A 24,291-nucleotide genomic window follows, 5' to 3' on the forward strand; every position below is an offset into this window, starting at 1 on the left:
CCGGGGAGAGGAGGTGCAGGTTGAGAGGCAAGAATGAAGCTGACTTTCTGTGTGACCTTGGACAAGTTCCTTGCCTTCTTTGGGCCTTTATTTCTCCAGTGATAAGTGGAGGGGTTGCACAGGATGGCCGGCCATGTGATGGGTTACAAAGATGGTTCCAGCCATGCCCCTGCCATCAGTGGAGTGGGAGAGAAGATTGACATGTAAAGAATTATAGTCCTGAATGACTAGGGTGGTGATAAAAGTCTGTGCCAGGGACTGAGGGAGCCCAGAGGAAGAGCAAATAATATCACCTGAGGAGGCCACCCAGATGAGATTTGGTGACTGAGCCCAACATACCTGGCTCAGCATCTGCAACCAGGGCCTGGCCTGGGGGTGGCCTCAGAAAATATTTGTTGAGTTAACTCTAGAATGAAGACAGAGTCCCTGTCATCAGGGGCTTCCCAGTCTTGCTGAAAGATCTTTTCCCCCTCTGAGTTTCTGCTGGTTACTGGATCAGGGGTGGTCAGAGAGACCAGGGTTCAGGTTCCCTTGATTGCCAGGCTTCCAGGGACCCCCTGATTTTTCTTTTGTCTCACCTCTGCTTAAAACCTTTCAAGACTTCTTCCTTTGCCTTCAAGGTAAAGTGCAAATTCTTTAGTAGATCAAGGCCTTGCGTGGTCTGAATTTTCTTCAGGCTAGATAGATTAGTATTTCCCAGCCTCAGCACTATTGACATTTTGGGTCGGTTAATTGTGTGTTGTGAGGGGCTGTCCCACACATCGTGGGGTGTTCAGGAGCATCTCCGGCCTCTACACACTAGATGTCAGTAACACACGTACCTCTCCCCAGTCGTGGCCGTCAAAAATGTCTCAGATGTTGCTAAGTATCCCCCCCCCCGGGGGGGGGGGTGGCAAAATCACCCCTGCTTGAGAAACACTGAGTGAATGGAGCATCAGCCACTGTAAAGGTCTTTTATTCCCAGGAGTGTGCCTTGTTCTTTCCTCGTGGCCTTCTCACATATTTCTCCCCTCTTTACCAGATCGATCCGTACTAGTTCTGTACATCACAGATGTTCCCTCCCCTAGGAAGCCCTCTCTGACTCTCTCAGACTGGGTCAGGACTCCCACAGCCCCCTGGGCTCGCCTGTCCCAGCCCTGCCCACTCTGGGTTGTACTGTCTGCCTGTCTCTTCTCCTGGACTGGGAGGCCTTGGAGGGCAGAACCAGGACTGTTTGGGTCAACACTGTGTCCCCTGCACCGCCCAGCTTGGGACCCGGCACAGAGCAGGTGCTCAGCGTTTGTGGAATGAACAGGTCTTGAGTCAGAGGCTGGGCCGAGATGGAGTTCCCACGGCGGACCAAGGCAGTCGGTGAAGATGTGCTTGAAAGCCGGTCTTCATACCCCAGCCCAGGCTGATGGTCTCAGCTGCTTCTGGGCCCCTAAGCCAGTGTTTCTGGGGATTGTGTGAGATTGGATGTGTGGGTCCCAGAGGAGGAACTGTGTCTTAGTCACTACTGTGTGCAGGGACATCACACCCTCCCCAGCCTGTGGGGCCTAGCACTGAGGGGGCGGACCCTTGGCCGTGTCATGCTCCTGCCAGCCCGCTCCTCCAGCCAGAGGCCCAAACACGGCCCAGAGCCCTGCCCTTCATTCCTTCAGCTAATGTATACTGAGTCCCCACTACTTGCCAGGCTCCAGGCTCATGCTGGGGATACAGCTGTGAACAGAACAGAGTCCCTGCCCTTTTGGAGCTCATGTTCTGTCTAAGGGTCGGGGGGTGGGGGTGAAAGAATGGACAGGAGTACAATGAATATGGCAGGTCAGATGGTGATAAGTCCCATGGACAGAGTAAAGCTGGAGAAGGAGATAGGAAGTGAGGGGTGGGTAAGAGGGTTGCAATTTATTTATTTATTTTAATAAATTTTTTTTTTTTTTTACATTTATTAATTTTTGAGACAGAGCATGAACAGGGGAGGGGCAGAGAGAGAGGGAGACACAGAATCTGAAACGGGCTCCAGGCTCTGAGCTGTCAGCACAGAGCCCGATGCGGGGCTTGAACTCACAGACCGCGAGATCGTGACGTGAGCCGAAGTCTGATGCTCAACTGACTGAGCCACCCAGGCGCCCCTGAGGGTTGCAATTTAAACAAGGTAGTCTGGGAAGGCCTCTCTGAGGAGGTGACATTTGAACAAAGACTTGAAGAAGACGAGGGAGGGAGGCATGCGGATACAGGGTCAGCAGGAAGCCTCTCGGGTAAAGGGAACTGCCAGTGCAAAGGCCCTGAGGTGGGAGGTGCCTGGTCCTACTAAGGAACAGCGAGGAGGCCTTGTGGCTGGACCCAATGAATGAGAGTAGAGAGGCATGGAAGGGGCCAGATCAGGCCAGGGCTTAGGGATCAACATGAAGACTTCGCCTTTACTCCCAGGGAAGTGGGAGCCACAGGGAAGTTGCCTTTCTTTTGAGCTACAACAGATACAACAACATTCACCTGTTGTTAGTGTGGAGTCCAGTGGCTTTTAGTCCAGTTTTGCAATCGTGCGGCACCACCATCGCCACCATCCTGTCTGCATCCAGTCAGAACATTCCTGTTTCCTCTTGCAGCCACTCTCTGCCCCCAGTTGGGCTCCTTTTGATTGCTGAGTACCATTCCATTGTGTGTATGGATACACCAGCTTCATTCATCAAGGTGGAGGGGCCTTTGGGTTGTTTTTGGCTATTACAAATAACGCCCCTGTGAACATTTGCACATTTGCACATAAGCTTTTCCGTGTGTGTGTGTGTGTGTGTGTGTGTGTGTGTGTTCTCCTTTCTCTTGGGTAGAGACCGAGGAGTGGGGCTGCTGGTTTGTATGGCAGGTGCACATTTCACTTATTAATGCTCTACTGCATCTTTCAAAGCCGCAACCCCATCTCCCCACCGGCCCAGTTTCCTCCACACCCTCGTCAACACTTGTGATTGTCTGTCCTTTTGACTGTGGCCAGCATAGTGAAGTGGCATCTCACTGCACTTCTCTGCCTTTCTGTGGGAGCTTGTCCCCACAGCCAGCTTGTCCACCTGTGCGGGTAAGAGAACAGACCTGGGAGTAGGCCAGACATGGGTTCAAATCCTGGCCTGGCCCTCACCTTCTGTTTCTTGACCCTGAGAATCAGCACACAGCTGCTGGAAGCACTTACTTCGCCCCCAGCGCTCCCGGAAGCAAGGCCAAGCCTGAATAAGGGGACCCCGTGCCTGTCTCTGACCTTGCCTGCCCCCAGCCAACCCCTTCCGTGAACCTGTCCTGCCAGCATGCCCTTCACCCACATGTCAACAACAGCTCCTCAGGCAGGCTCCTGACCACCTAATCCAGAGTGGGTCCCCTTCCCCACCCCAGTAGGCATCATGTGTCCCTGCTTGTTTCCTCCAGAGCACTTTTGTTTCCTGTTTACCAGCTTGAACGGTCCTGTTGACCGTTCCGTGGGTGTGTTTTGTTCTAGACCTTGAGCTCCGTGAGGGCAGGGCCCAGAGCTGTGTGGCCACTGCCTAGTACTGAGCCTGGTGCACAGTAGATGCTCAGGAAGTCCATTTTTCACACATGAAGGAAATCTTTTCTGTCTAAAACATACCAGTATTTTCACAACCTGGCCTTTGGGTCAGAGAGGGGAAGTGACGTGCCCAAGATCTCACAGTCAGGAACTGTGGGGCCCTAGAGCCCCTACCTGTTACCACGGCACTGTCCTGCATGTTGGTAGATACAGGGAGGAACTCTTGCCGAAGGGGACGGGGTGATGAATGACAGAGAGGGGTGGGCTCGGGGCCGTGGTGGGGGGAGGCCTGGGTGATGCGGGCAAGCCCTTCAGGGAACACATGTTGATTCCACAGGTGTTTGTTGAGCCCCTGCTCTGTGCTGGGCAGTGCTCCTGCCTCACGGTGACCATGACAGTCCTGGTCCTGCCTCTTGAAGGCTGAGCGGTGAGGGGACAGAGCTGGGAGGAGGAAGCGGGCAGGATCCGGGAGCCAGCAGGTGCAAGGAGAGGGGTGGGAAGACATCCCCGCCTCGGGCCCTTCCTGACATGACATTCCCTGCTTCTGAGCTTCTGTTTCTGGGTGCAGGTTGCTCTAGGAAGCCCTGCCTGACACCCCCTTGTCACCCTGCTGCCCTTTTCCTTCCTGAGCCACCCAGACAAGTGGATTCGCCTGCCCGAGCCTCCATCTGCCCGGCTGCTGAGTGGAAACATTCCTAGTCGTGGCCTCACGGGGTAGTATGTGCCTGTGGCTCACAGTGGCATGGCTCACACTCTGGCCGTGTTGCTCTGTGTCTGTCTCCTGCTGGATAAGGAGCCCCTGGAAGGACAAGGCCCCGCACAGGGCCGGCCACCGAGGAGGCCTTCGGAACTGTTTGCCCAGGGTAGACCCTTTTAGATAAACCCAAGCCTTATGGGATCTGGCACTTGTCACCATGCTGCATTGTCCCCTAGCCTGCATTGTCCCTTGCATCCTGGGCTCTGGCTTCAGGGAGCAGTGGACAGTCCTCAGAGTCAGATAGTATCTCTCTCCTTCATTTCTGTACCAGCTGCTTCCCTCACTGTCTCCTCTGCATTATCCCTTTGTTATGTTTTAAGTCTCAGCTCCAGTGCCCCTTCTTCCAGGAAGCCCTCCCTGACCTCTAGGCTGGACCAGATGCCCCCTCTAACATCCTACATCCCAGCCCTGTCTACTCTGGATCATCCCTATCTGGGGACTCTTTAGCTCCCCCCACTGGACTGTGATCCCCAGGAGGGCAGTACAGGGCCGTCTCCATCACCTCGGTGTCACCAGCACGGAGTAGGTTTTGGGGAAGCGTTTTTGTCTTGAAGGAGCAAGATATACCACCCTTCCTGGGTGACTGTATTCATCCGTTCTCCAGTTCTTTAAATTTATTTTTTTTAATGTTTGTTTATTTATTTATTTTTTTTAATTTTTTTTTCAACGTTTATTTATTTTTGGGACAGAGAGAGACAGAGCATGAACGGGGGAGGGGCAGAGAGAGAGGGAGACACAGCATCGGAAACAGCTCCAGGCTCTGAGCCATCAGCCCAGAGCCCGATGCGGGGCTCGAACTCACGGACCGCGAGATCGTGACCTGGCTGAAGTTGGACGCCCAACCGACTGCGCCACCCAGGCGCCCCAATGTTTGTTTATTTTTGAGAGAGATAGAGACAGAGAGCGAGAAAAGGGAGAGAAAAAGAGGGAGACGCGGAATCCGAAGCAGGCTCCAGGCTCCGAGCTGTCAACACAGAGCCAGATGCGGGGGCTCAAACTCACAAACCGTGAGATCATGGCCCGAGCCGAAGTCGGATGCTCAACCGACTGAGCCACCCGGGGGCCCCGAAATGTTCTCCAGTTCTTGATCAGGCACCACTCTGTGCTCAGCCCCGTGCCGGGCCTTGGCGCGCAGTGGTGCCTCAGGCGACACCCTCCCTCCTCACCTGGTCTCTGTTTCCTGCAGGTGGCCAGCAACGGCAGCATCGGGAGGGACCCGCGGGCGGAGACCCAGCCCCGGAACCCAGCACCCCAGCCAGCGCCCAACGCCTGGCAAGTCATCAAAGGGGTGCTGTTCAGGTGAGCAGGTGGGGCTGCTTCTGGTCATCGGAAAAAGTTCACATAAAACATAAGAAAGGAAAAAGCCACCGGGCATAACCATTGGTGGTGACTAGGGTTTTCTTTTACTGTGGTAAAATATGCTGTTGTTGTTGTTATAAGTAGTCTCCACATCCCATGTAGGGCTCGAACTTACAACCCCGAGATCAAGAGCCACATGTTCTACTGATTGAGCCCACCAGGCACCCCAATATGTCTTTTTTGAGATTTTATTTTATTTGCTTTAAATGTTTATTTATTTTGGGGAGAGAGAGAGAGAGAGCAAGGGAGGGGCAGAGAGAGAGGGGGACAGAGAATGCCAAGCAGGGTCCGTGCTGTCAGCACAGAGCCCAATGCAGGGCTCAAACCCACGATCCGTGAGATCATGACCTGAGCCGAAATCAAGAGTTGGCCACTCAACCAACTGAGCCACCCCACGCCCCTTTTAAGATTTTTTTTTTAATTATTCTTTTAAATGTTTTATATATTTTTGAGAGAGACAGAGACAGAATGCGAGTAGGTTATGGGCAGAGAGAGAGGGAGACACAGAATCCGAAACGGGCTCTAGGCTGTGAGCTGTTAGCACAGAGCGCGACGCGGGGCTCGCACTCACGAACTGTGAGATCATGACCTGAGCCAAAGTCAGACGCCTAATCGACTGAGCCACCCAGGCGCCCCTAAGATTTTATTTGTAAAGATTTTTTTTTTTAACGTTTATTTATTTTTGATAGAGCACAAGTGGGGGAGGAGCAGAGAGAGAAGGAGACACAGAATCTGAAGCAGGCTCCAGGCTCCAAGCGGTCAGCACAGAGCCTGACACGGGGCTCGAACCCACAAACTACGAGATCATGACCTGAGCCGAAGTCGGACTCTTCACCGACTGAGCCACCCAGGCGCCCCAAGATTTTATTTTTAAATAATCTCCAGACCCAGCGCAGGGCTTGAACTCACAACTCTGAGATCAAGAGTTGCATGCTCCACCAACTGAGTCAGCCAGGCGCCCCTAAATATACTATGTTAAATTGCTAGGGCTGCTGTAACAGAGAGCTCAGACTGGGGGCTGTAAACAACAGAAATGTATTTTCTCACAGTTCTGGAGGCTACAGGTCTGCGATCAAGGTGTCACCATGATAGAGGTTTCTTCCAAGGTCTTTCCCTGGCTTGTAGATGGCCATGTTCTGTGTGCCTACATGGTCTTTGCACTGTGTGTGTCTGTGTCCTAATCTCTTCTTATAAGGAGACTGGTCATATCGGATTGGGGTCCACCCAGTGGCATCACTTAGCTTCAGCCACCTCTTTAAAGGCTGGATCTCCCAGTACACTCACTGGGGGTGACTGTACTCGGGGTTAGAACTTCAACTTATGAATTTTAGGGTGGGGGGGGCGTAGTTTAGCCACAGCATGTACATTACTACATAAAATATGCCAGTGCATAGTTGTAACAGTCACTCCCATGCATGTCCAGAACTTCATCTCCCCAGAGACAAACTCTGTATCCATCAAGCACTAACAACCCCAGTAAGCACAAGCCCCCGCTGTAACAACCCCTGGCACCCATCATTGTATAGTTCCATCTCTCTGAACTTGACTGTTACACTTACCACGTTTAAGTGGAGTCATACAGGCTGTCCTTTTGTGCCTGGCTGGTGGTGGTCTTTTTACGTGTGCCTTCATGTGGCCAATTCCTGGGTAGTGGGAGCACAGGGCTCGCCTTCTGGAAACCTGGCCTGTGACGAAGGCCCTGGCGAGAAGCTGAGTGGGGTCAGGGAGATCTATCTGAGGCTGAGTTCTATGACTGCCCACCTAGACCTGGTGACAGTCTGCCTTCTCTGATCTGGGCCCTTTTTGCCCATTTGCAAAACAGACATTTCTTTTTCTTTCCAGAGAGGTATTTCAGCAAAATGTTCAAGAGACAGGCCATGCATTTAGGCAGGCACTTTCTCTCCTCATCAACTATAAGAAATTCCGTGGCAGAGTTGTTTATTTAATTTATTAGGTTTAAAAAAAATGTTTTTAATGTTTCTATTTATTTTTGAGAGAGAGAGAGAGAGAGAGAGACAGAGTGCGAGTAGGGGAGGGGCAGAGAGAGAGAGACAGAGAGACAGAATTTGAAGCAGGCTCCAGGCTCTGAGCTGTCAGCACAGAGCCTGATGTGGGGCTCGAACTCACGAACCGTGAGATCATGACCCAAGCCGAAGTCAGATGCTCAACCAACTGAGCCACCCAGGCGCCCCTAATGTTTATTTATTTTTAGAGAGAGAGAGAGAGAGAGAGAGAGAGAGAGAGAGAGCAAGCATGGGGGAGGGGCAAAGAGAGAGGGAGGCACAGAATCCAAAGCAGGCTCCAGGCTCTGAGCTGTCGGCACAGAGCCCCACGTGGGGCTCAAACTCGTGAACCGCGAGATCATGACCTGAGCCGAAGTTGGATGCTCAACCGACTGAGCCACCGAGGTGCCCCTGTTATTAAGGTTTTATTTAAATTTGGGTATAGGTAACATGCAATGTAATATTGTCTTTAGGTGTACGATACAGTGATTCCAGACTTAATACATCACCCGCAGCTCATCGCATCAAATGCACTCCTTAGTCCTCATCACCTGTTTCCCCCTTCCCCCACCCGCTTCCCCATCAGTTTGTTCTCTAGAGTTAAGACTCTCTTTCTTGGTTTATCTCTCTGTCTCTTTTTTTTTTTTCTCCTTCTTACTCGTTTATTTTGTTTCTTTTTTTATCATTTATTTATTTTTGAGACAGAGAGACAGAGCATCAACGGGGGAGGGTCAGAGAGAGAGGGAGACACAGAATCTGAAACAGGCTCCAGGCTCTGAGCCATCAGCCCAGAGCCGACGCGGTGCTCGAACTCACGAACAGCGAGATCATGACCTGAGCCGAAGTCGGCCGCTTAACTGACTGAGCCACCCAGGCGCCCCTTATTTTGTTTCTTAAATTCCACATATGAGTGAAATCTTATGGTATTTGTCCTTCTCTGACTTACTTTGCTTAGTATTATAACCTATAGTTCCATGTCACTGCAAACGGCAAGATTTCGTTCTTTTTTATGTCTGGATAAGAATCTGTTTACGTGTGTGTGTGTGTGTGTGTGTGTGTGTGTGTGTGTGTATATCTCATCTTTATCCACTTACCTGTTAATGGACGCGTGGGCTGCTTCCCTAATTTGGCTAGTATAAATAATGCTGCTATGACATCGGGGTGCATGTATCCCCTTGAATTAACGTATTTGTATTTTGGGGGTATATACTCACTAGTGCAGTTACTGGCTCGTCGGGCAGTTCATACTGTTTTCCACAGTGGCTGCACCAGTTTGCATTCTCACCAGCAGCGCGCGAGGGTTCCTTTCGCCACATCCTTGCGTAGCAGAGTTGTTTAAAACAGTCCTCCCCTTGGCCAGTACGTCCTGATGGGGCTGTGGCCTGCCGCAAGGGAGCCTGGGAAATGTGATCTTTCTTCTGGGAAACCGAGCGCCCCGCGGAAAGCTGGGGTTCTGCTACTGGGGGGCGAAGGTGGTTGGGGTGGGTCAGCTGCTTGTCTCCTCCATGCCATCGTCCTCGTTTTCCCCTCGAAACTCACTAGTAATACACGCTTCCTGTAGAAAGCAAATTCAAACAGTACAGATGCATAGAGAGAGGAAAGTCACACAGAAGTGTGTTAGGATTGGTGGCGTGGCCGTCCTATAAACGCACACCTGCGGTTTGCCTGAGGTGACGCTGTGTGAAGATGCTCATAGACAGTTGTTCAGAATAGAGAAAAATGGGGAACGGCCTGCTTGTCCAAACCAGAGGCTCGGCTGCTGAAACGTGGAGGGGGGCAGGTCCCCTCCAACACCTCGGCCCCCCCGCCTCCCTGCCGTGTGCCTTCGCTGGCCGAAATACCCTCTCGTGCCTGAGTTTCCGTCTCAGAGGAGGGAATCCTGACAGTTCGCAGGTCATGACAGGGTGCCAGGAGGTCTGTGTCACCTGGAGACAGGGGGAGCCGGCACCCGCTCAGAATTGGCCAGGGTTGCTTTTGTTTCTGAGGGTTAAAAAACTGAGATAATATAAAGAGAAGCAGCTTAAGAAAAAAAAAAAAAAAGCAGCCCACAATCCCAGACAGTCACCAGTCACACTTGGGTGTGGGACAGGCCTGCCTGCCTAGTGTCTTCCAAGGATGTCACCCAGGATGCGGAGAGGCTCTGCAGGAAGGAAATTGCCCACTGTTCCGCCCAGACACTTGGGCGCCATCCCTGACACGCACCCAAGCCTCTTCCACTGCGGCCTCTGTTCCCTCCATTCCTTCTCCGTTCCACTCTTCCCCACCGGGCCCAGTTAGGACCTAGAATTTTCTTCCGTACCATCTTCCTTATTGCGTGCTCCAAGCAGCTGTGAATAAAGATTATTTTTATCTTTCCCTTCACTTTTACATAAGAGTAGCCTATTTCCCCCAGTTCGGCACCTTGATTTTTTTCATTAACAACATATCTTAGAATCTTCCCACATCAGTGCATACGGCCGCTTCCCCTTCAGATAGACATTTTTTAATATGGTCGTAGCTTAGGCTCATTTCCTTCCTTAGAACCAGGCAGCACCAAACGTTAGCCGGGGTGGGTGCCTGGAGACCATGTCGCCTGGAATTCTTTTTTTTTTTTTTTTTTTTAATGTTTATTTATTTTTGAGAGAGAGAGACAGAGAAACAGAGAGCAAGCAGGAGAGGGGCAGAGAGAGAGAGAGAGGGACACACAGAATCCCAAGCAGGTCCCAGGCTCCGAGCTGTCAGCACAGGGCCCAATGTGGGGCTTGAACTCCCGAACGGTGAGATCATGACCTGAGCCGAAGTCGGACGCTTGACCAGCCGAGCCACCCAGGTGCCCCTCAACTGGAATTCTTAAGGTGGGGTCCAGGGTTTGTTTTCAGGGGCCCGTGAATTCTTCAAAGCTTCGAGCAGGTGGCATAAGAGTGGACTTTTTGGGGGAGAGGGGAGTCCAGTGTCCGGCACGTCCCCACATGATGCCAGTGGTTACCTGGAGTGGGGGATGGGATGGGCACTGTGTGGATAGATGGATGGGGTGGAGAGTTTTCATTATTTGACTTTTCATGTATTTAACGCTGTCCTGAACCCGTGAATGCAGGATATTGACGTGGGGTGGGAGAGAAGGTTGACTGTCTCTTTCATTGGCTTACTCCGGTAGGCTGAAAAGCATCAGGTGAACGCCAGTCCCCTCCCGGCCTGTTGTTGTAGGGTAGGACTTCCTGGCCTGGGATGTGTGGATGGAGGGGTGTGTCCACGAGCCGTCTGGGAGGACCCACGGAACTGTGGGTGTACAGGTACACACAGGTGCTGTTCAGGAGACAAGGGGTCTGGCGTTCTCCAAAACCGTCCGGTCCAGTCTACCTCCTTTTACACGTGGGGCTTCCTCCAGGAGCCCGGAGGAGGGGTGGGACTCCTGAGGCCACACTAAGCCAGGGCAGAGCTGCTGGTGGGCATCCCTGCTCCCACACGCTCCCTCGGCGTAATCAACCAGAATGGGATCCTCTCTTGGAGGCGGTGCGTTCCCCAGAGATCGCCAGCTCCAGACCTTCCTCAGCCGTGTGCGTCAGGGACTTCTTGCAGAGGCGACAGATGGCTCAGCTGGGCCATCGCCCCTGAGACCCCAGACCCCAGGGCTCCATAGCTGCTACAGGCAAAGACAAGCCTCTCTGCCCAATCATGCCCTTCCGTGTGGTTTGGGGCCCATCCACGCTAAGATTCCCTGGTAGTAGTTTTCCATTCCAAAGAGTTCTGTCTGCCTTTTTCCTATGATGAAACTAATAACATCTGACACTTTTAAAGTACTTACTGGCTGTGTATCAGGCTTCATTCTAGGTGATGTATATATATCATGGGTGTGTATGCATACGTACTTATAGACGGATATGGGTACAGAGCTATATTCATGCATTTAATGCTTATAAACAACCCTACAAGGTAGGTAGTGTTATTATCCCCCATTTTAACTGTTGAGGAGACAGAGGCCTGGAGAGGTTAAGTCTTGCCTGAGGTCACACAGTTGGTAAGAGGCAGAGCTGGGCTTCAGGTCCGGGTATTGCAAAGTAGAGGCTGAGCCCTTAACCTCTGCTATATTGCTTTTCATACCTGTAATTAATAAGTTCCTGTCTCATTTAATAATTACACAGCAGCAGGTGTCTGAGAGACGTGAATTAACACAAGTTTTTTTAGAAGTTGTTTATTTCTCTCTCATGTGCTATTCCAGACATAGGAAAACCAGGATTCTGTCATCTTCTGCAACCCAGATTCCTTCCTGCCTTTTTTCTACCGTCAATAGGTTTTGCCCCTTGTCTGCATGGCCCAAGATGGCTGCTGAAGATCCAGCCATCACATCCACATTCTAGGAGGGAAGCAGAAATCAAGGAGGCCTATTCTTTCTCTTTAAGGACACTCCTCCAAAGCCCAGCACAATACACGGTGTTTACATTTTATTGGCCAGGACTTCACCTTCTCTCCATTTCTAGCTGTTAGCGAGGCTGGAATTGTAGTCTTTATTTAGGAGTTCTCTTTTTGAGACAAAAGGGGAAGACAGATATTGGGAAACATCTAGCAATCTGCTACAATTTTGTTTGGGGCTTTTCTTTTGTTCATTAAAAGACAAAAAAAGAGGAGCGCCTGGGTGGCTCAGTCGGTTAAGCGTTTGACTTCAGCTCAGGTCATGATCTCACGGTTCACGGGTTTGAGCCCTGCTTTGGCCTCTGTGCTGACAGGGCAGAGCCTGGATCCTGCTTTGGCTTCTGTGTCTCCCTCTCTCTCTGCCCCTCCCCTGCTCATGCTGTCTCTCTCTCAAAAATAAATAAACCTTAAAAAAAAATTAAAAACAAAAAAAAATTCAAAACGAAAAGCCTTAAGAAGAAAGTAAAAATCACCTAAGGATAACCATCAGTCATCATTACTCCATTGGTGGTGATCCTTTTACATGTTGATTCATATAAATGCTGGGGGTTTTTTGTTTGTTTGTTTTGTTTTTTTTAAGTAGGTTCTTCTCCCAACGTGGGGCTTGAACTCGCAACCCCCGAGATCAGGAGTCGCGTACTCCACTGACTGAGCCAGCCAAGTGCCCCTGGTTTTTTTTATTTAGGATTTTTAAGGCAGTATTGTGTCTTGTGGCCTATTGTTTTTGTATACCTTCCCCCTACTCTCCCAAACCAGGAAATCCATTTGAAAGTCTGATGTGTATCATTTCATACCTCTCTCTCTCTGTGTGGTTTTGGGTTTTTTTGTGTTTCGTTTGTTTGTTTTTTTAATTTTTTTTTTTCAACGTTTATTTATTTTTGGGACAGAGAGAGACAGAGCATGAATGGGGGAGGGGCAGAGAGAGAGGGAGACACAGAATCGGAAACAGGCTCCAGGCTCTGAGCCATCAGCCCAGAGCCTGACGCGGGGCTCGAACTCGCGGACCGCGAGATCGTGACCTGAGCTGAAGTCAGACGCTCAACCGACTGCGCCACCCAGGCGCCCCTGTTTGTTTGTTTTTTAAGTAATCTCTACACCCAATGTGGGGCTAGAACTCACAATCCTAAGATAAAGAGTTCCATGGTTTTCTGACCAAGCCAGGCAGGTGCCCCTTTAGAACTTTTTCATCTTCCCCAACTGAAACACTGTACCCATTAAACACTAACTCCCATTCCTTCCTCCCCCTCAGATTTGTTGTTTTCTAACATGTTTATTATACAAAATTGGAGTCCTATTCTACATAACTTTCCTTCTCTTCCTTTCTTTCCATACTTGCCTCGCTCTTTTATCTAAACAAAAACATTTTTTTAATGTTTATTTATTTGGGAAAGCACACACTTGCGTGAGCGGTGGAGGGGCAGAGCGAGAGGGAGAGAGAATCCAGGTAGGCTCTGTGCTGTCAGCACTGATCCCAACTTGGGGCTCGAACCCATGAACCGTGAGATCATGACCTGAGCTGAGATCGAGAGTCAGATGCTTAACCGACCGAGCCACCCAGGCTCCCCTCGCCTTTCTCTTTTAATAGTATGTCCTGGAAATACTGCGAAGTCAGTGCTGATTCTAAGGCTGTGCAATACTGCGTTTATTCAGTTTTGTGAATTGAAAATAGGACGCCAGCATATTTGTTTTCGTGTCATTTTGGTTTTGTTTCTGTTTTCTCTGTCGTGTTACTGACTATACGGTACTTCTGCCTCAAAGTAAACTCTGTCCCCCACGTGAGGCTCAAACTCATGACCCCGAGGTCAAGAGTCACGTGCTGCCAGCATGGTACTTTGAAAGTTCTCTTGGGGCCCCTGGGTGGCTCAGTTGGTTAAGCGTCCGGCTTCGGCTCAGGTCGTGATCTCACGGTTTATGGGTTCGAGCTCTGCGTCCGGCTCTGGGCTGACAGCTCAGAGCCTGGAGCTTGCTTGGGATTCTGTGTCTCCCTCTCTCGCTGCCCCTCCCCTGCTCGTGCTCTCTCTGTCTCTCAAAAATAAACATTAAAAAAAAATAAAGCTCTGTTGATACAAATTTTGAGGGTTTTTTTTTTTTTTAATGTTTTTTGAATGCTTGTTATTGAGAGACAGAGAGGTAGACCCTGAGCAGCGGAGGGGCAGAGAGAGAGAGGGAGACACAGAATCCGAAGCAGGCTCCAGGCTCCGAGCTGTCAGCACAGAGTCCAACGTGGGGCTCGAACTCACAAACTGCGAGATCACGACCTGAGCCGAAGTCGGATGCTTAATCGACTGAGCCACCTAGGTGCCCTCAAATTTTGAGGGTTTTTGTAACAGATTCTGCAACATCAGAGTTAAGTTGTGAGCATCTCAGAATTATTTGTAGGAATAATTTCAGACCTAGGATGAACATATTTTCTCCAGGAGGACATGCTGTCCATCCACTGGCTGCTGGGGGCATCAACCATCCGAGGTCTCTTTGCACCAGGTGATTGCTGAGGAGGGCTCGGCTTCACCTGCCTCCTGGGTCCTGGGTGTGGGGCCCTGTGCGGTCTTAGTTTCTCATGTGGTAGGTCTCATGTGGGGCTCGGCTAGCATTTCTGTTACCCACCAGAATACCTGGCAAGTGTCCTCAGATATAAAAAGAAGCTTCTGGTAGTGTTTCATTTCTCTTGTTTCCAGTCTTCCCTTCAGTTTTTGCCTGATAAATCTATAGTCTTGTTCATTCTTCAGTGTTTTTTTGTTTTTAATTTATTATTTTTTTTAAATTTGCATCCAAATTAGTTAGCATATAGTGCAACAATGATTTCAGGAGTAGATTCCTTAGTGCCCCTGACCCATTTAGCCCATCCCCCCCTCCCACAACCCCTCCAGCAACCCTCAGTTTGTTCCCCATATTTATGAGTCTCTTCTGTTTTGTCCCCCTCCCTGTTTTTATATTATTTTTGTTTCCCTTCCCTCATGTTCATCTGTTTTGTCTCTTAAAGTCCTCGTGTGAGTGAAGTCATATGATTTTTGTCTTTCTCTGACTAATTTCACTTAGCATAATACCCTCCAGTTCCATCCACATAGTTGCAAATGGCAAGATTTCATTCTTTTTGATTGCCGAGTAATACTCCACTGTATATATAGACCACACCTTCTTTATCCATTCATCCATCGAGGGACATTTGGGCTCTTTCCAGACTTTGGCTATTGTTGATAGTGCTGCTATAGACATGGGGTGCATGTGTCCCTTTGAAACAGCGCACCTGGGGGCACCTGGGTGGCTCAGTCGGTTGAGCGTCCGTCCGACTTTGGCTCAGGTCATGATCTCACAGCTCGTGAGTTTGAGCCCTGCGTCGGGCTCTGTGCTGACAGCTCAGAGCCTGGAGCCTGTTTCGGATTCTGTGTCTCCCTCTCTCTCCGCCCCTAACCCACTCGCATTCTGTCTCTGTCTCTCTCAAAAATAAACATTAAAAAAACAAAACAAAACAAAACAGCACACCTGTATCCCTTGGATATATTCTTCAGTGCTTTTAAGAAAATGTATTTACAGGGGCTACCTCAGGCAGTGGAGATTGTAACTCTTGATCTCGGGGTCGTGGGTTCAAGCCCCACGTTGGGTGCAGAGATTATTTAAATGAATAAATAATTAAAACTTTAAAAAAAAGATAGTATGTATTTACATATATTCGTACATAAACTTGATAAAAAAAAGCATACATAAGAGAACCAGGAGCAGAATATATCTTTGCTACATCAAGATACATAATTATGTGTAGAAAACCAGCATTGATATGTTCTTAGTATATTAATTTTTACTAATCTTTTCCAAGTTGTTTCCAACCGCAGTGTTGGCCTGAATCGCCTAGCCCAACATTACTAAAACTTGGGAGTAACCCTTGACTCTGTCTGCTTCTCAAGTACTTCAGTTGACTTGAAGTTCTAAAATGTGGCTCTCAAAGGTGCCGTGCCTCCAAAATGCTGAGGTTCCAGATTCTTAGTGTCCTCTCACTTTGGGGTCCCAGGGGCCTGGCGTGTTAGGTTTCCTAGGTCTGAGGTTAGAAGGTCCAAGCCCTCGCAGCCCCGTGGCCACCAGGGCCTTTTGGGAAACGTGGGCAGCACCCCAGATACGGCCTCTGGGGGCATCTTGTCTTCCCAGTAGCCCAGGGGCTGCCTTCTCAGGGGCCCTCCCTGCTCCCTGCTCCGCCACCTGCCCCGGGTCAGGCCCTACCTAGCCCGTGCTGAGTCTGGAGGAGGTCAGGCAGACCCACGTTGCAAAGAAGAGGCTTGGGACTCACCACCTGTCCTGCTTGCCTCCTCAGGATCTTCATCATCTGGGTCATCAGCAGCTGGTTCCGCCGAGGGCCGGCCCCTCAGGACCAGGCGGGCCCTGGAGGAGCCCCGCGCGTCGCCAGCCGCAACCTGTTCCCCAAAGACACTTTAATGGTAACCGCCGGCTGGGAGGCCAGACTCGGGAGATGACGGTGTGGGGGAGGGTGTGAGGGAGCGGCTTGAGCAGTTGGGACAGACAGGTCCCTGGTCACTGTCAGCCGCGCACGGGTCTGGGCTTGAGGAGCTCCGGGTCCGTTCTCAGCCCATGAGACCTGTGTCAATCTAGCAACACGCTTAAGGAAAGAGTAAATTCTGGTTTTGTGGGGAAGAGAGACATCAGAGGTTTCACGCAGTTGTTTGCAAACGCTTTTAACAGGGCCTGTACGTATTTCAAAAGTCTGCTTAGGTTTCAGAATTGCGAAGAGAGGTGTGCAGGGGACGGGTTGGAAAGAAATGGGAGGGAGAGAGCAAGGAGCCCGGCAGAGGGGGACGAGGGACACGCGTCCTGCAGGATCCCGAGTGGCCGGGGTTCGGGAGCACCCGCAGCCAGTGCTCAGACCCTGGTCACCCAGACTCCTCCCGCCTTTGCGCTTCTCCACAGCTCTGGGATCCCCGACTGCACAGAGTTCTGGTTAGCGGGTGCCCGCTGCTCAGATGCGCTTTATCAGTGGGCCTCTGGGGCTCTGGACAAAGATGGCCATGGGGACTTGTGAAGGGAGGGCGCTCTCCGAGGCCTGGTTTCTCCACTTCCTGGTGTTTTCAGGGACCAGCTAACCCTCTTGCCGGTCTGACTGTGCTTTATTCACAAGCCTGCAGAGCTCTGACCAAGAAGGCTGTAAGAGACTGAGAAGGGAGAAGATAATTCCGGAGACTTTGATCCCTTCTGACCCCAAATTCTTCTTTCTTTCTTTCTTTCTTTCTTTCTTTCTTTCTTTCTTTCTTTCTTTCTTTTTCTTCTTTATTTCTTCTTTCTTCCTTCCTTCCTTCCTTCCTTCCTTCCTTCCTTCCTTCCTTTCTAGAAGTAGGGCTCAAACTCACTCCCATCGCTGGCCGGCCAAGCCAGTCAGGCGCTGCCCCCAGATTCTAAGTGGCAGGCTGGCCGTTCTTCGGCTGTTTCTTGCTCATGGATGCCACAGGCTCGGACCAAGACAGACGTGGTGGCGGGGGAGGGTTGAGAAAAAACATTTATTCTAGCAGCTGCTGTTCTTCACCTGCCCCCTTTCCGCTCCCTCCGCAACACCGGGGGTATCAGTGTGCTGCCGGCTCTTTATCCCCCAGCCTCCAGAGGCTCGGCAGCAGCCCTGAGCCCCCTCCCCGCCCGCCCCCCCCACAGAACCTGCACGTGTACATCTCCGAGCACGAGCACTTTACAGACTTCAACGCCACGTCGGCGCTCTTCTGGGAGCAGCACGACCTCGTGTACGGCGACTGGACCAGCGGCGAGAACTCGGATGGCTGCTACGAGCACTTCGCCGAGCTTGACATCCCGCAGGTGGGGGCAGCTCCCGGTTTCTTCCGACTCCCAGTCCCGCCGCCGAGCGCAGGCTCCAGGCTGGGCGCCGTCCTCCGTTCTCACGCTGTGTGACCACAGGGAGGTCCCCGAGGTCTCTGGGCCTTCCTTGGCCTCCCCATCTGAAAAATGTGGGTGGGGTTGAAATTGGTCTGGGATCCTCCCAGCTACCTCTAGGGTAGAGAGAGAGAGCTTAGGTGACTTACAAGGTCAGACGGCTCGTGAGCGATTCGAGCTCAGGCCGTCTGGCTCTGGACCGGCAGCCGCAGGTCCGAATCTGTCTCCCCCAGGGAGCCTTCCTTGACGCTCAGGCTCGGGCAGCTGGCCTTCTCTGGACTTCTGCATCCAAGCCTGCCCGCTCTGGGTTGTCCCTCCCAGGGCTGGTTTGGTCACCACTGTGTCCCCAGCCCTGCACGGCATGGGGCCGATACCTCAGCGACTATGCGTGTCAGTGAAAGTAATGGATCGGTGGACCAGTGGGTGGGGACATCTCTCTGGGGCTGCCCTGTCTTTCATTTCTCCCCAGCGGGTCTTCTCCTCAGCCCCTGGGTGGGGGGGGAGTGATGTCTGCTGTGGCTTGGCGCCTGGAAGTAGGGTGCGTGCACAGTCTTTCCGAGGCGGGTAGGGTAGCTTGCAGAGGAGTGGCGCCCCCGGCCCCGTCCTCGTCCTTGCCGCGAGACCCCAGGAAGGCCGAGGGGGCCGCAGGTTGGGTGGGGAGAGCTGCTCCGCAGCGTCCAGTCTGACCCTCCTTCCCAGCTGCTTTGGGTGTGGACCTGGTGCTGGGTGATTCAGGGCAGCTTGGGGTATGAGATCGGGCAGATCAGGGGAGTGGGCAGGAGTGTGGGCTTGGATGGGCAGGTGAGTTGTTTGTCTCTAGGAATTAGTAGCCCTGGGAGGGGCGGCCTCTCCCCAGCCAGGGGAGACCCCCCCCCCCCAAGATGTTGAAACAATAAAAATACACAAAACATAATTAACACAGAGGTGGGCTTAAAAGGCAGGGAAGTGACAGGGACACGGTGTGGCCAAGTTAATCCAAGCTCTGCTTGAGGAGCAGACGGGCCTCAGGCACACGACCACCGTCTTGGGTTTCCTCATCTGCGTCAGGTGGGAGTGAGAGTAGTCCCCTTCCTGGGGAGATCGTAGGTGACAGACAGGCACAGGCAGAGAAGGGGGGGACACAGACGGTGACAGAACCACACAGGAGCCCCCAGACTGGCTTCAGATCCGCTTATTCACCACATGTCACGTAACCCTCCTCGTGAGGCCCACTTGCCTCATCTGGAAAATGGGGCCAGTAACACCACTGCTGCGTCAGGTGTATGTGGGTTCCTTACACACGCGTGACTTGGAGGTCACCGGTGGAAGTGACCCTGCCTCGCTGCTGGATGGGTTGGAACTGCTGGTGTTTCTTGAGCTGCTGCCCCGTGCCCGAGTGGCCGTGCCAGGAGCTCTCGGGTCACTTTGGCGCTCTCGTAAGCTCAGGGATGGCCGTCTTCGTCGTGCAGCCGGGCACTGAGGCCCCGCCAGGTGGAGCCCAGGGTCACACAGCCAGGGTGCGTTCGAGGCGGGGCTCGGACCTGAGCGTGTCTGACATCAGTGGCTTGCTCGCGGGCGCCCGGCCACGCCGGCCCACGCCAGCACTCCGGAGCAGGGACCTGGAGCCGGGTGCTGAGAGGGGCCTCAGCCCTTCCTTTTCCCCTGTCGGTCTGCCTTGCAGAGCGTCCAGCAGAATGGTTCCATCTACATCCACGTCTACTTCACCAAGAGCGGCTTCCACCCGGACCCCCGGCAGAAGGCCCTGTACCGCCGGCTCGCCACCGTCCACATGTCACGGAGTAAGCACCCCCACCGTGCGGCAGACCCCCAATGCCAGGCCCACAAGGGCAGGCAGGAACCCCAGCCGGTGGGGGGGGGGGGGAGGCGCTGGGGTGGGCAGGCCAGCTCCAACCGGGAGCTGACGGGGGAGGAGTCAGAGAGCAGGTAGGGAAAGGGACTTTTGACAGTCAGGACGGGCTTCCTAGAAGGGGAGGGCAGGGGGAAGGCGGGGCTGGCTTGTGCCCGCTGCCAGGCCTGGTGGGAGCGGACGTTCCAGAATGGTCTGTGAGGCAGCAACAAAGATTAAGCAGGCTGAAGCCGGGAGGACACTTGGGGCTCATCTCCTGCGTGGCGTCTGTAACCGCGTGAACGGGTCTTGCGCAAACGCACCGCCCTTCGGGGGTCCTGTGGGGTGGTGCCTGGCTCCCAGGGTGTTCTCGGGTGAGTGTGCTGTGAGGGCCACGCGGCTGGATGAGCCACCCCCCTTCCCGTCCTCATTCTGGCCAGCCAGCCGTCTGGCGCTGGCTGTTCACCAGAAGAATCCCGACTCTGTGGATAAAACCCAGGGACTCCGAGTGACCCCGACAAGCCCTGGGGGAGGGCCGGCCACTTGGGACTTCCGACGTAATCTGACCGGGGTTTTTCTCTGCCCGGGGCTTCATCTTAAACTTCAACTCTTCTTGCGCATACGCGGTTTAAAATCCAAATAATTCAACAAGATGGCGCAAGTCCTGTCTCCCTTCACCTCTCCCCCTTCCCCCCCGCTTCCCACTCCCCACAGCCAACTGCTTTCAAGCTCCGGTAGCTGCTCTTCGGCTGCTTGCTTAACCTCCACAGTTCCCGATTAGCCGGGTGATGCCGCGGTTTCTTGGTTTTTCAGTTTTAGACATTTTTCTTCGCTTCCTGCTCTGGAAGAGAAAACCCTAATACAGGAGTAAGATTTTGATTACGTTAATATTCAGTGGCGTGGCTTGTTTGCATCCGAGCCACACGGTGGGCACAGTTATTTTTCCCTTCCGGTCCAACTTCTCATTTTGCACGAGCTTGATCGTGGTTGGCGTCTTTTTGCTCCCACTTTGTGTCTTTGTCCTGGAGTCCACCGTGTCCTGATTGGCCGCCCGGTAGGACTCTCTCACCGTACTTGGGCTTCAGCAGATCTAGAAACTCCATGGCTCCCTCAGGAAGTTCCCGTTCCCTTCTTGTGAGTCTCGTGTGCCCACCTTGCTTTTTGAGTTCAGATCCCTCCGGCTGTTTTTGTGTGGGGCAGTGATAGATGTACGTCTCCTCGTGCGGGTTAGGTCTTTGCTAATTTTGGAGGGTATAAAAATATCCCAGAGGACCATCTGATTTTTTCATTATCACCTGTACTGGGCAAAACAAAAGGTCGATGACCCTGTCTCAGTCTCCAGAACTGATTGGCGGAAGTCCCCTCGTGTGTGCCGAGCTCTGCCGTGTGCGTGTGTCTGTGGAACATGATGTGTGGCATCCACTAGCGGGATCTGGTGCAGGCAGAGGCAAGCGGAGGGAGCGTGGCTTGCGTGGGTAGACTCCACAGGTGTGGCCCTGGGAGTGGGATTTGTCGGGAGCTCCGGGTTAGATGTGCCGGACACCTCGGAGGCTGCCTTGAACGTGGCCCAGGAGGGGGGCGGCTCACCCGCCTCTCATTTGCCCCCGACCGACGCCAGTGTTATTTTCTGGGGTTTTGCCTCTTGGTGAAACGTGATCCGTATTAATGCGCGGCTAAGGTCATGTTCGTGGTCAGCGTGACACGTGTTGGCCTGGTCTGCAAAATAGCATCTGTAGCCCATGGGACCTGAAAAGCCCGCTAGGACCCTCCAGGCCTCCCTTCCCGGCCTCGCAGCTAGGACCCCTTGGAGCAGGGTCTTGGAGGGACTCGAGCTGGTCCCACGTCAAGTCCAGGGGGAAGAACGGGAGTGTGGGATCAGAGAAGTCCCCTCTGTCTCTGTCCCCAGAGGGCCAGTAGTTAGGGCACAGAGGAGGATGGTGTCATAGAGCTAACAGCAGCCACAGAAGTCCTTTACGTTTTCTAGTGGCCACTTAGTGTTAGCAATAGTTTTATTGAGGTCAACACGTTGTCATTTCAGTGTGGAATCAATGGGGAAAATTGGTGAGGTATCTTCGTCTTTGCCTTAAGTTGGTTTTTTTTTTTTTTTTTTTTTTTTCTGTTTTGGTTTGGGGTTTTTTTTGACATTTTTATTCTTGAGAGAGAGACTGAGCTCAAACGGGGGAGGAGCAGAGAGAGAGGGAGACACAGAATCCGAAGCGGGCTCCAGGCTCTGAGCCGTTAGCACAGAGTCTGACGTGGGGCTCGAATTCATGAACTGTGAGACCTTGAGCCAAAGTTGGACACTTCACCGACTGAGCCACCCAGGCGCCCCCCGCCTTACCTTTTGAAATCTAGTGTGTGTGATGCACTCACAGCAGATCTCGGTCTGGCCCAGCCACATCATCAGTGTCCACAGCCTCCTGTGGCCACTGATTATACTGGCTGGTGCCATTCTGGGAGCTGTAACTTCGAGAAAAGGGGACTCTTGTCCCCCATGGAAGGCAGGCCCATCTCATGTTATAGGCCATTTTGCATGCCACCAAATCATAAAATGCCACCTGAGCCGAAGCCACTCTCCTTCTGGGGCCAGGCCGGATACGGCTCCTCCCTTCCCTGGACAGCTTCTCCCTGGAACAGGAGCAGGGCACGTCCGCCTGGAAGGTTCCCTCCAGGATGCCCACCCTCGGGTGTTTCCTGCTCTCCCTGGACATGGAGGCAAGGTCTCCAATGAATGGACGTGGGAGGAGTGGTGGGTGATGTTGACGCCGACAGGGAGAGCAGCAGGCTCTGGCCTGAAACCAAAAGCCAATTCCCAGAAGCCTTTTCACACTTGAGCTCATCCATAGAGTCCAAGAGTCCCAAGCCCTGGTTCCGAGTCGGTGAGAGAGATCTGGGCCCTGTGGCTGGTGTTAATGTGACGGGCAGGGACCCTGTAGAGCAGGGAGCCACTTCCCAGCGGTTCTGCCAAGAAGGGGTGGGGCTTTGAACCCCATTCTCCGGAGGAGGGACTGAAGTCCAAGGAAGCCATGTAGCTCACAGAGGTCCCTCGGGGAGCCGGAGCCGGGATGTGACCCCAGAGACCCCGCTCTTGGCCCGCTCCCTTTTGCATTTCCCCCTCTCTCCCCGGCCCTCGGGCAGGAGGGAGTCCTGGGAGGGGCGGGTTGCCTTCGTGCTCCCACGAGGAAGAGCTGAAGAGTACAGGGCCAGGGCGGAGGAGGGGAGACGGAGCTCAGGCGGGCACCGGCGTCCTCTTCCTGGCAAGTCTTGGCAGTCTTCCGGGCAGGGTGGCAGGGAGCCCGTAGCCAACCTGGCCTCTGCAAGGGGAAGTGAGGTCCGCTGCCGGCTGGGGATTCACAGCCCCTCAGTATCTCTCACATTGGTGGCTCCGGGCCTTCTCCAGAACTGTCCACAGCCCCCCTGTTTGTGTCTTTGGGTTCTACTAGTTGTCAGTCCTGGGGTTGGCAGACCGGACGAGGCAGCGGACGAGCCAGCCGACGGGGAGGTGAACTTGGGGCCGGGGCAAAAAGTGGTGGAGGAGACAGAAGTGGCAAGGAGGGCGGCTGGACGGCCTCCTGCAGTGGGGTGCACAGGGAAGCCTGTGGAAGGGGAGCATGTCACCAGGGACCTGAAGGGTACAGAGGAGCCAGGCGGGAAGGTTCCGACCACGGCGGATGCGTGCCGGGGAGATGGAGCGGCACCTCCGAAGGCCCGGGGTTGGCGGGTGCGAGGAGAGAGGAGTGAGGCGGGCGAAGGCGGGAGGTCGGTGCGGCCGTGGTGAGCGTGGCAGGCGCCCTGCTCCAGGAGCGGGAGCCTTCGGAGGCTCTGGAGCAGCTGCACGTGAGCTGATCCTTGGTTCAAAAGGATCGCTGCCTTGTGGAGAGAAGGCTTTGGGGGCAGGAGCGGGCCACCAGGGGGCCGGGAGGAGAGGGTGGCCCGCTGGGGGGAGGAGGGGTTGGATGCTAGGCACGTGCTGGGTGGGGAGCGGCCGATGGAACGGAAGGAGAAGATTCTGGAGAAGGGCCCCTCCAGGGCTTTGCCTGGGGCAGTATGGCAGATGTTGGCGTCCCTGTGAAGTTGGGGGATTGGGCGGTGGGCTTTGAAGGGGCAGTTGCGGCTCTCGGCCACTGTTCTCATCTGCTGCGGGCTGGAGGGCAGTGCGCGGCTGTTGGTGGGCAGAGGTCCGGTGTCCGGCGCCGGCGGGTCTCATGTCCCCCCTCTTTCCTCTGCCCCCCCCACCCCCCAACAGTGATCAACAAATACAAGCGCCGGCGATTTCAGAAAACCAAGAACCTGTTGACGGGAGAGACAGAAGCGGATCCAGAAATGATCAAGGTAAACGCGAGCACAGCTGTCGGATCTTGGGGGAGCACCTGGCCTTTCACAGCCCAGCAGCCGGCGTCCGCGGGTTCCCCTGTGGCACTCCCACTGAGCCGCTGTGGGGGCTTGCTTGGGCCACCTCGCCTCTCTGTGCCTCAGTTTCCTCTCTGGAAACCGGGTAAGGAGTCAGAGCTACCTCTCAGGCTGGGGAGGACTCCGGGCAAGCATACAGCAGTCAGCACCTACGGAGCAAGCGTTCTGCCCG

General features: G+C 53.4%; 1 protein-coding gene across 3 annotated transcripts in view; it reads left to right on the forward strand.

Moving 5' to 3' along the window:
• The window catches only part of CLPTM1 (CLPTM1 regulator of GABA type A receptor forward trafficking), a 32,122-nt gene that overhangs the window by 921 nt on the left and 6,910 nt on the right, over positions 1–24,291 (forward strand). For all 3 annotated transcript variants that reach the window (XM_047836272.1, XM_047836273.1, XM_047836271.1), the window contains exons 2-6: positions 5,446–5,558; positions 16,308–16,431; positions 17,651–17,809; positions 19,545–19,662; positions 23,956–24,041. In XM_047836272.1, the coding sequence (XP_047692228.1) occupies positions 5,446–5,558; positions 16,308–16,431; positions 17,651–17,809; positions 19,545–19,662; positions 23,956–24,041 (600 nt within the window). The remainder of the gene's footprint in view (positions 1–5,445; positions 5,559–16,307; positions 16,432–17,650; positions 17,810–19,544; positions 19,663–23,955; positions 24,042–24,291) is intronic.

This window comes from Prionailurus viverrinus, chromosome E2 (assembly GCF_022837055.1).
Source record: "Prionailurus viverrinus isolate Anna chromosome E2, UM_Priviv_1.0, whole genome shotgun sequence".
NCBI classification, from domain to species: domain Eukaryota; kingdom Metazoa; phylum Chordata; class Mammalia; order Carnivora; family Felidae; genus Prionailurus; species Prionailurus viverrinus.